A 10358-nucleotide genomic window follows, 5' to 3' on the forward strand; every position below is an offset into this window, starting at 1 on the left:
GGGCCTTTTGGACATCATCTTTGCAATGACCTTTGCAATGGCATGGATTAGGCTTATGGGGCGAAAGTCAGCAATATCCTCAGCGCCATCCTTCTTTGGGATGAGCGCAATGTCAGCCGAGTTCAACCAATAGAGATGAGCGGTCTGGAGATTGAATAAGAGATTGATAGCAAGCATGATATCTGGCTTGATCGTGTTCCAACATGCCTTGAAGAACATGGCCGTGAATCCATCCTCGTCGGCACCTTGTCACCCGGAAGCTCAAAAATTGCAACTTTGACTTCTTCCTCTGAGAAAGCCGCATCAATGTCATACTGGTCACAACTAGGGGTTGGCAACATTCCCTAGTTAACATCAATGGTACGGGGAGGGCCTTTTTTGGCAATGTTCTTGTAGTGTTTGTGAATGATCTTCTCTTTGTCATCATGAGAGGTGACCCCACCATGGTTGTGTTTTAGACGATGGATGAGGTTTTTCCTCCTTCGATGGTTGACATGAAGGTGGAAATAGCGGGTGTTAGCATCTCCTTCTTTAAGGTTTGTGATCCTAGAGTTTTGCCTTTTCCTTGTTTTCTCGAGGACTGCCAATCCAACGACCCTTCTTTTTAATCTTGATCGAAGATTTCTTTCCTCCGGGCTTAATTCTCTTTGCTCCTAAGCCAGGTCAAGGAGGAGGATAACTTCAAGAGCCATATGTAGCTGGACCTTGGAGTTAGAGAAGAGGGTCTTGCTCGAGGAGCGCAATTTTTGACCCGTTCTCTTTAGCTTGTGGAACAACCGCATCTTAGTCCAGTAGTTCTCAAACCGGAAGGATTTAGGCTTCTTCAGGAGGACGTCATTAGCATGTAAAAGAGGGCAGTGATCCAAAATTGAGGAGGAAAGGGCATGCAGAATGTGGGAGGCAAACTCTAAGTCCCAATCGTCGTTGCAAAAGAAACTGTCAAGCTTGCTCATCGTCGGGTTACTTTGCTCGTTGCTCCAAGTAAACTTCTTGTTCTGCATGTGTATCTCTTTGAGCTCACAAGTGTTCAAGGTGTTGCGGAAGCGAACGAGACGTTTGCGGCCCACTTTAGTCCTGTTTTTGTCCCTAGCTCGGTAGAATTGATTGAAGTCGCCATTGACGAGCCATTTGGTGCCGGGCATAGGCTTCTCAGATATAAGCTCAAGGAAGAAAGTTTTCTTGTGGATGCTACGGGTTGGGCCATAAACAGTGGAGAGCTTGAAGGATTTGGTCTCGTCGTGATTTTTAATAGCAACCGTCGCGAAGATTAAGTAGACACTGATTTGCACGTTTTACACCGTGACCGCGGAGTCATCCCAAAGCAGCAAAATGCCCCCTAGTACCATCAGCCGGCCTTTGCGGGAAACTCTTTAGACGATGTGCATCCCGGTATGCAGCCAGGAAAGGGTCGACGGATTGAAGCTTGGTCCCTTGAATGCACACGAGCTGACAGGAAGAAGAAGCAGTGGTCCCGTGGATGGCCGCATGGCGATCCGGGCAGTTTAAACCGCGAACATTCCAACACAGAATTGAGAGGTTTGTGTCTAACATCACAACACTTGGAGCGCATCTTGACTCACAAAGCATCCATCATCTGGACATGCACAACAGCCATGACAAGCAGGCCACAGATAGGACACTGAAGGTCTCGCCAGGACCAGCACCCGAAGCGCAAAAGTTCCACTACAAATAGGTGTACAAGCAAAGAAATGATGAACTTTCACGGAAACTAGGATACATCTTTGAACGGAGCAGCGCAGCTCAGGCCTCCTCCGCACAGGTGACGCTCGTGTCCGGTCCGCCTTCTCCACCATGCTGCGCTAGAGCATCTTCAACAGTTGTGGCGAGATCATAGTCCAACTTAAAAAGGGCACGAAGAGCAGAAATGGTGATGTCCGGCAGACGTCCCTTGAACATGTCACTGAACTTGGTGATGGCTGCTTCAGTGACTTGTTTGCCTTCAAGGATGATTCCCATATGCCAACGCAGCAGCTGCTCCGCCAGCTTGGCTATGGGCAAGGATCTGTTCTCGGCCTGTATCCAAGGACTGCGACGCAGAAGCTACAAGACGATAGACCCAGCCAGAGTTTTGCATCGTGTTTTTGGCCTCTTGGAAGGTGTTGATTTTGGAGATGGAGAGGGGAATAGTGATGGCAGTCGGGGGACGAAAAGCGGGGTGATCTCCCCAACCTCCGCGGCCTCAGAAGTCGCGACCCTAACCGGCGAGGAGACACCTAGCTGCGGCTCAACTTGGATGAAAAGCAAGGTGATTTCCCCAACCTCCGTGGCCTCAGGAAACGCGTCCTAGACCGGCGAGGAGACACCCAGTTGTAGGTCAACCTGGATAGCTTCATCATGGATGAAAAGCGGGATGATCTCCCCAACCTCCGTGGCTTTAGAAGTCGCGTCCCGCACACCCAACTGCATATCATCTTTGATAGCTTCATGGCTCGCATCACCCAACAAAGACTGGACTAAACAGTCATCTCCGTGGTGCAGATCTTCATGATAGACATCATGGTGTGTGAAATCCTCCTGTCGAAGCCTTGCATGATCAGAAATAGCAGCAGCTTCGAAGGAGGGCCCCAAGTCGGTCATGGGAGAGGCAAGGACACATAAAGCAGGTACATAGCTGACTGCCGGAGCAGAATCAGCCTTCAAGATGAGAGAGGGTTGGACTTTGAACCCGAGACAGGTAACCAATCCAGGATCGAGGTGGTAGGGACAATCTCCATAATGCCCTTGGAGGTTGTACGCGGAGACGGAGGTGGAGAGTGGCATGGTGTCTCCTCTGAGACATTTGAAACATCCTCAACAAATTGACAACGATAATAAAAATTGGCGCATAAATGTGCGACCATCCGGCTAGTTTATGAACGACTTGCTTCTGCCGAAGATGTAAAAAGACGTGCATTTCTATGTGAGTAAAATTCATCAACAGTCACTAAAATCGTTCGTCGCGTGCAAAAAGGTCACTCAATTCAGAAACTGTATTGTTTGTGTTGACAAACTTGTTCCACATCTGCACATACGGTCACCACAGACGTTTTCATACGTATTTTGCTTGCATGGCACCGTACGCTGCCATGTCATCGTTTTAAGGATCGCCTGAACCTGAACCTGTCGGAAACTGAACCTGAACCTAAACCTATCTGAACTGAACCTGAACCTGTCGACAGGCTACAGGTTCTCTTTTGTGTGGCCAGTTCAGTTCTACAGGCAATGTTCAGTCGGCCACCTGAACCTGAACTCGAAAACATTCAGGCTCCCTACTTTTGTGTGGCCAGTTCTACAGGCAATGTTCAGTCGGCCACCAGAAAAAATGGCAACCAGAACCTGTCGTGCTTGCAGGTGCAGCCGGCCACCGGAACTAAACCTGACGTGCTTGCAGGTGCAGCCGGCCACCGGAACTAAACCGGAAAAAATGGTAACATGACAAGTGGTGAAAATAGGCATGCATTAGGCTGGAGCAAGGGATGGAGCATCTGAAACCCAAAACTTAAGTGAAAGAAAGCAAGAACAGAACCTTCGACAATATGTGAGAATGTGTCCACATCAACTATCTTATGATCTCTGAGAAGCATGATGAAAAGAGAAAGAGTACCATATGATCCAATGCATTACAAGTACGAACTAATGCATTACAAGCACCCAAAACTCTCAGATGGAAATCAGAGTAAGCAAACAAGGATCAATCCCTGAAGATGTCAAACATGGATGTTCTGCTCGTTGGGTAGCCACCAGTCCAGCTTGAACTATTTATAGTGCTTCTCCTCTCAACTTTCTTTTTATTTTCTTGCTCAATTCTCTTTTCTTTTGCAGCAGTTGCCTTTGCTGCTGCTTGAGCTTGCTTCTTCTCCTCATGTGCTTTCCTTTTCTCCTCTGCTGCTTGTGTCTTTCTCTGTTGTGTTTCAAGCTTCTTCTGTTCTGCAACTTCTTTCTTTCTTTGTACTTTCTCTGCAGCTTTAGCATTCTTCTCTTGTGCTTTCTTCTCTGCCTCTTGTAGCTTCTTCAGGACTTCTGCTTCTTTACTCTCTTCAAATTGCCTTAGTTTCTCTTGCTTCAGTTGTTGTGCTTTCTGGGCAATGCTGCTTCCAACTGATGGACGAGAACCAACAGATTCTCTTGCAGCACTAATGAAAGTACTTTCTGGTAATGGCCCTGGGTGAGTTCTTGGTTGACTAGGAGGTGGGAGCTGCAACAATTTAGTCATGGCATAATTTAGTAGTGGCATAATTTCTTTCTCTTGCGGTACTAATAAAAAGAGTACTCTAACTACATAATTGCCTGAGTATTGGGAACGTACAGTGTCCATCATCTCTTTCATCATGGTCTCCTCCAAGTTTGCGTATGTGGCTCTCTCCTCATGTTGTCCTTGCAGCATATACTCCTTATCACCATGAATTGTCTGATCCTAACAATATTTACAGTTAATGCACATAAAAGGCAACAAAATTATAGTTAACAGACAAACTGAAAGTACTTCATTGTACCTGAGTAATCACAGGTTCTCTCTCCTCATCTGACTCAGCTACTACTGTTTTGCCCCTCTTCCTGGGTTGCTTCTTTGGTGGCATACCAGATGTATAAGATTTGCATCCACCTTTGTTGTGCCCTGCAAGACCACAGTGGCTACAATGAATAATGACTCCATGCTTTGACAGTTTGACCCCTCCCCTCTTGCTTGGTTTTTCTTCAGGTTGTTTTCTTCGGTTCTTCTTTTTCCTTCCAACTTTCTTTTCATACTTTGGAGGGTCAATGTTAGGGCAGTTGACAATCCGGTTCCACTCTGTCATGTCTCTGAGTGGCATCAACATGTGAGCATAAGCCCTTTTATAAATCTCAACTGAATAACAAGAATTAACAAAATCCACTGGATTAAGTCTTGCTTCTCTCATACATGCAACTGCATGATGGCATGGAATGCCCGTTAAATTCCGCCTTTGACAGCTACATGCCCAGTTGTGCAACTCCACAATGTAGTCCCTACCCTTGCCTCAAGAATGTACCTACATAGTGGCATGCTCATGTGTTGGATTTTGGAATTTAAGTACAACTATATGGAGCATGGTTAATGAGGCTTACTTATTAAAAACCTCAGAATGTTGTTCCGCAGCAGGTCACATTTGGGCCAGTCCCTTTGAAAAGCTTTCACCCATTGGTTTGGGGCTAATTCTTCTAGCCATTTGTATGCTTCAAAGTTTATGATCTTCATCTCTTCCATTGCCTCATCAAACCTCTCAGTGGTTGTGCATCTTGCTATTTTCCATAGTTGATTTTTTAGAACTTCTCCTCTGAATTCTTTGTTAAAGTTCTACCATAGATGTCTCACACAGAATCTATGCTCTGAATAAGCAAAAAACTTTTGTACAGCTTTGATCAAGCCCTACACATGTAAATACTTGCAAAGGTCAGTGAACATGCATATAATTCTATAAAATTGCAGGAAATCCACTAAAGATGCACATAAGCAAGTTACCTTCTGTTTGTCTGACATAAAAGTCCACAAACAAGTGTCATGTATTCCCGGATCTTTCTTCATAGTACTCATAAACCAGTCCCAGCTGTTTGTATCTTCAATGCCCACAACAGCAAATGCAAATGGGAAGATGCAGTCATTTGGGTCAACTCCAACAGCAGTTAACAAAATACCCCCACTATTGGTCTTCAGGTGGCATCCATCCAGACAAATCACTGGCATGCACCCTTCCATGAATCCCCTTTTGACTGCATCGAAGCTGAAATAGCAATGCTCAAACCTACCTTGGCCATTGACACCAAGATAGAAAGTACTTCCTGGATTTGCTCTCCTAAGCTCACTTGCAAAGTCCCAGAGCTTGTTGTATTGTGCATCTTCATCTCCATATATTAAGTTCTGAGCTAACTTCCTTGCTCTTCCCAGCTTTGATCTAGAGACTGTCATGCACCAATCCTTCTGCACTAGCCTTCCTAAATTTTTTAAACTGATGTTCTCATCTGCTCTAATAGTCTCAATGTACTTCTCTGCAATAAATTTGTAACTGAAACCCCTGATTTTCCACTTCTTTGCACAAGTGTGCACATCAACTAGTCTCTTTATCATGAAGCACTTGCTTCTATTGTCATAAGATGCCCACAAGTACCAAGGGCAGTCTTCCTCACACCTAGCAGCAAGTCTTTGCTGGTCATTTGTTGGCATGTGCAAAGACACTCTATTTTTGCAGCTGTACTCTTTGATAGCCCTTCTCAGCAAATTAACTGAGTCAAACACCTGGCCAACTTTGAAAGTTGGATTCAACATGTCCTCTGGTGCAAATGTTTTGAACTTCAACCTTAATTCCTCATCATCTAAATCAGGCAACTCCAAGTCCTCTTGTTCTAATTCCTCATCAGGTTCTGCAATTTTCTTCCCTTTGAGACCATGTGCACCTGCAACATAATCATCATCATCTTCTGATATATGGTAGTCACTATCCACAAGCTTTGGAACATAGTCCTCATCATCTGACTCTGAATCTGTGGCATAATCTTTATGAAATGGTGACTTCTTTTCGTGTCTTTTGGACATATCTGCAATACTATCTGAGCTGTGTAAGTCTGGTTTCATTGGACTGATGATAGGTGGTAGCTCAGCCCTAGGGAACCTAAGTACATCATCTTCAAACAAACCAACTTGCTGGCTCTGCTCAATGTTGTTGTCAGTATCAACATAAAGGCACAATAACTTATTGCCAAGTGCTACTGCATTTGACATGTCATATGTATCTTCACATGATCTAATTTCTGTCAGGCCAAGGTGCATCATCTCAAATCCGGGCAAGCACCAAAAGACCCTTGCAGTTCCAGAAATATGAAAGCCCAAATTCCATAGCATGTCTTGAATACTGCTTAAGCACCAATATCCTCTATCACAGTAATCAAACCATGCCATTCGTCCATTGATGTAAGACCTGTTTGTGCCTTCTCCAATGAAAAACCCATCATAATTCACAGCCACAGTGAATATATCCTTATGATCAGCACCTACATATGCACATAATTATAAAGCTCATAAATTCAGTCATGTAGTTAGCTAATAAATTCAGTTAGCACATAATTAAAACTCTTACAAATTCAGTTATGCACTTAGCTCATATATTCAGTTACGCAGTTAGCTAATAAATTCAGTTAGCACATAATGCTCACAAATTCAGTTATGCACGAATTTGTCTACCATCAGTACACGAGAACAGGACATACATTCAGTTAGCACATAATGCTCACAAATTCAGTTATACCCCGTGAAAAACCTTACTTTCGTTGCTACCCGAGAACAAAGCTGGGCCTAACCCCCCTCAAAAACCCTACTTTCTGTACCGGAGCACAAGGGATTACAAGCAATTCATCTACAGAGAAACACAGGAACAGAGGAACACATGAACCATGGAGGTGGGGCACGATGAGGAACATAGGAATAGGAGCGATGAAGGTGGGCGGATGAGGAACACATGAAGACAGGAGCGGCCGCAGCGGCGCCATGCTTTGAATCGACGGGTCGCAGCCGTCAGCCGTCAGACAGACAGGAACAGGGGGCGATCACTAACCATAGACAGGGGGTGGCTCTCCGTCAGGTCGCAGCCGCGGCGCCATGCTTCGAATCGACGGCGCCGCCAAGGAGGGAGGGCGTGCCGCCAAGGAGGGCGATCAACCCTAGGCGATCAACGTCGCGACGGCAACCGACCGGTTTCGATCAACCGACGGAGCCGAGGTGGTTTTTTTTTTCTTATTCAGATGAAACAAGCCGAGGTGGGTCCTTAAAACGAAATATCTCACAAACCCCCCTCCAGTTCCGAAATTTTGTTTCCGCGGTCCTTAAAACGATGACATGGCAGCGTACGGTGCCACGCAAGCAAAATATGTATGAAACGTCTGTGGTGACCGTATGTGCAGATGCGGAACAAGTTTGTCAACACAAACAATACAATTTCTGAATTGACTGACTTTTTTGCACGCGACGAACGATTTTAGTGACTGTTGATGAATTTTACTCTTTCTATGTTTGATGTTCGTTAGTCAAAAAAATAAAATTTCTTTGATGATCGCCCAAACGCGATGTACAAATCGGGCACGTCTGGATGTTTTTTTTCATGCGGACCACAACACCACGATAGCATGTCCTTACCACCTCGTATGAAGCCAGGAAATCCTACGGCTCTCGCCAAGGTCGTCATGGTCGGCCTGGTCAAATCCTACGATCAGCGTCCACTTGAGGTTTCCAAGCTGTAATTCAATTTATAACCTTCCATCATCTAGATACACCCGATGAGTCAAAATGACGCTACTACTGCAAAACAAATTAGTCAATGTGCGAGTTGCTCATCTCCTACACATAAAACAGCTGCTCGGTTTTCAACTCAAGTTCTCCCCAAAATTTGCCAGCCAAAGAATTTGAAATTTCAACAAAACAAAAATCAGTTTCTCAAGTTTCCTGCAAAAGTACAGAAGAATCTCCTCAAATAACCATCAGTGTACACACTACTACAGTACTTAGTATTTACATCAGCTGATCACCAACACGGAAGTACTACCAGCGAGCAAATTAATTAATTAGACACGTACGTACGTGCGTGCAGGGTCAGCCAAGCGTAACACGTGACGCGTCGTCGTGCGTGCTGGCCGACGCCGGCGACGGCGACGAGAAGTAGGGGTCGGACACCACGAGCCCGTTGAGGAAATCCGCGAACCGGTGCTCATGACGCCGCCTGGCGCCGGCGGCGCCCTCCTCGAGCGCCCTGAGCAGCGCCTCCGCCTTGGCCTTCCCCCTTGGGCTGGCCTCGCCGTCCTCCGCCAGCTCCCTCACGGCCTCCTCGGCGCCGCCCACGTCTAGCACCTCCGCCACGGCCCGCTCGCCGCCGGCCATGACGAGGTTGAGCAGCGCGGCGGCCGCGTTCTCCCTCGCCCGCCCCGTGGCGGCGCCCCCGGGCTCGACGAGGTCGGCCAGGATCCGCACCCCGGACACCGCGGCGAAGGCGTCGAGGCTCTCGGCGCACCCGGCCACCTGCGCGACGACGGCGGTGGCGTCCTCGACGATGCCCGTGCGCCCGTCCGTCATGACGAGCCCGAAGAGCGCCCGCACGACGCCGAGCTCCACCAGCGTGGCCCGGTTGAGCGGGTAGAGCGCGACGCCGAAGAGCGCCTTGAGGGCGTCCTTGGTGGCGCGCGTGCCCCGCGCATTGGAGGGGAGGAGGAGCGAGACGAGCGCGGACAGGAGCGCCCGCTTGGCGCCGACGATGGGGCGATAGGCGTCGACGCAGAGCAGGCTGGCGACGACGGCGGCGGCGTGGTGCGCCGCCTCGTAGTCCTCGGCCCGGATCGCCCGGGCGAGCGCGTCGAGGATCCCCGGGGACGACATGAGCTGCTCCCGTGCGGAGAGGGAGATGTTGAGCAGCGCGGCGGCCGCGTCCTCGGCGGCGGCGGACGTGGAGGGCGCCGTGAGCTGCGACGCGAGGAACGGCACGGCCCCCGCGTCCGCCAGCGGCGCCCGCACATCCGGGTCGTCCTTGGACGCGCGGCGCAGCTCGGCGACGGCCGCCGCCGTGGCGCCCGCGTCCCGCACCGCCGCCGCGCCCCGCAGCCGGCCCACCAGCGTGCGCGCCGCGTGCAGCTTCACTTCCATCGCTGTGTGCGCCGTGCCGGATTGGACGGTTGCGGGTGGAGGGGTCGACGGATCTGGCCGCGGTTGCGTGCGCGCGTCGTGGTGGGATGCGGTTTTGGAGGTTGCGTCGTCGTCGGTTGGTGGGAGGTGGCGGTGGCGCGCGCGAGAGAGTGGGTTGACGTGCGATTTCTTTACGCCTGGTCGTAAGGTTGAAGCTAGCTACGCTACTTTGTTATCTTTGGGGGAAGCACGTCTGAAGCTTCTTGATCGGGTTGGTTAGCTTAGCTTAATAAGGGTGTTGTTGAACGCTTCTCCCGCGCTTTTACCATTCCCCGACATCACGGTTTCAAACTTCGCTGCTTGTGGCAAATGCTGTGTGCTGACAGGAAATCTATGCTCATGCGTTCACGGGAATGGTCACATTCTGCTGAGAGAAGTCTATGCCTCTAATCTAAATTAAAAGAAAACCATGTTGCTCCATTCTAATCGGGACGTGATCAGTAAAGATCACGGGTAGTTGGCGATTAAAGAGAGAGAGAGAGTGACGGGCACGTGCAGGTGCCCCCATCTCACATCATTCATGACGCGACGACTAATCGGGGGCGGGACGGTGTTTAATGTGAGGAGCTGTGAGCAATAAGAATGGTGGGTTCTTCCGACGGTGATGTTTTGGTTCCTAGGTGTATATACACCTGTTAAAGCATCTTCAAGAGCCGCGCTTCGCGCTGCGCCTAAAAAATATTTT

General features: G+C 48.6%; 1 protein-coding gene across 1 annotated transcript; it reads right to left on the reverse strand.

The window, feature by feature from the left end:
- Window positions 1-8412: 8412 nt before the first annotated feature.
- On the reverse strand, window positions 8413-9717 carry LOC123441001 (protein spotted leaf 11). Its single transcript, XM_045117534.1, has one exon. It carries the CDS (start codon window positions 9632-9634, stop codon window positions 8594-8596), a length of 1041 nt encoding a protein of 346 aa, XP_044973469.1. The 5' UTR covers window positions 9635-9717; the 3' UTR covers window positions 8413-8593.
- Window positions 9718-10358: the final 641 nt, after the last annotated feature.

Source organism: Hordeum vulgare, chromosome 3H (genome assembly GCF_904849725.1).
Source record: "Hordeum vulgare subsp. vulgare chromosome 3H, MorexV3_pseudomolecules_assembly, whole genome shotgun sequence".
NCBI classification, from domain to species: Eukaryota; Viridiplantae; Streptophyta; class Magnoliopsida; order Poales; family Poaceae; genus Hordeum; species Hordeum vulgare.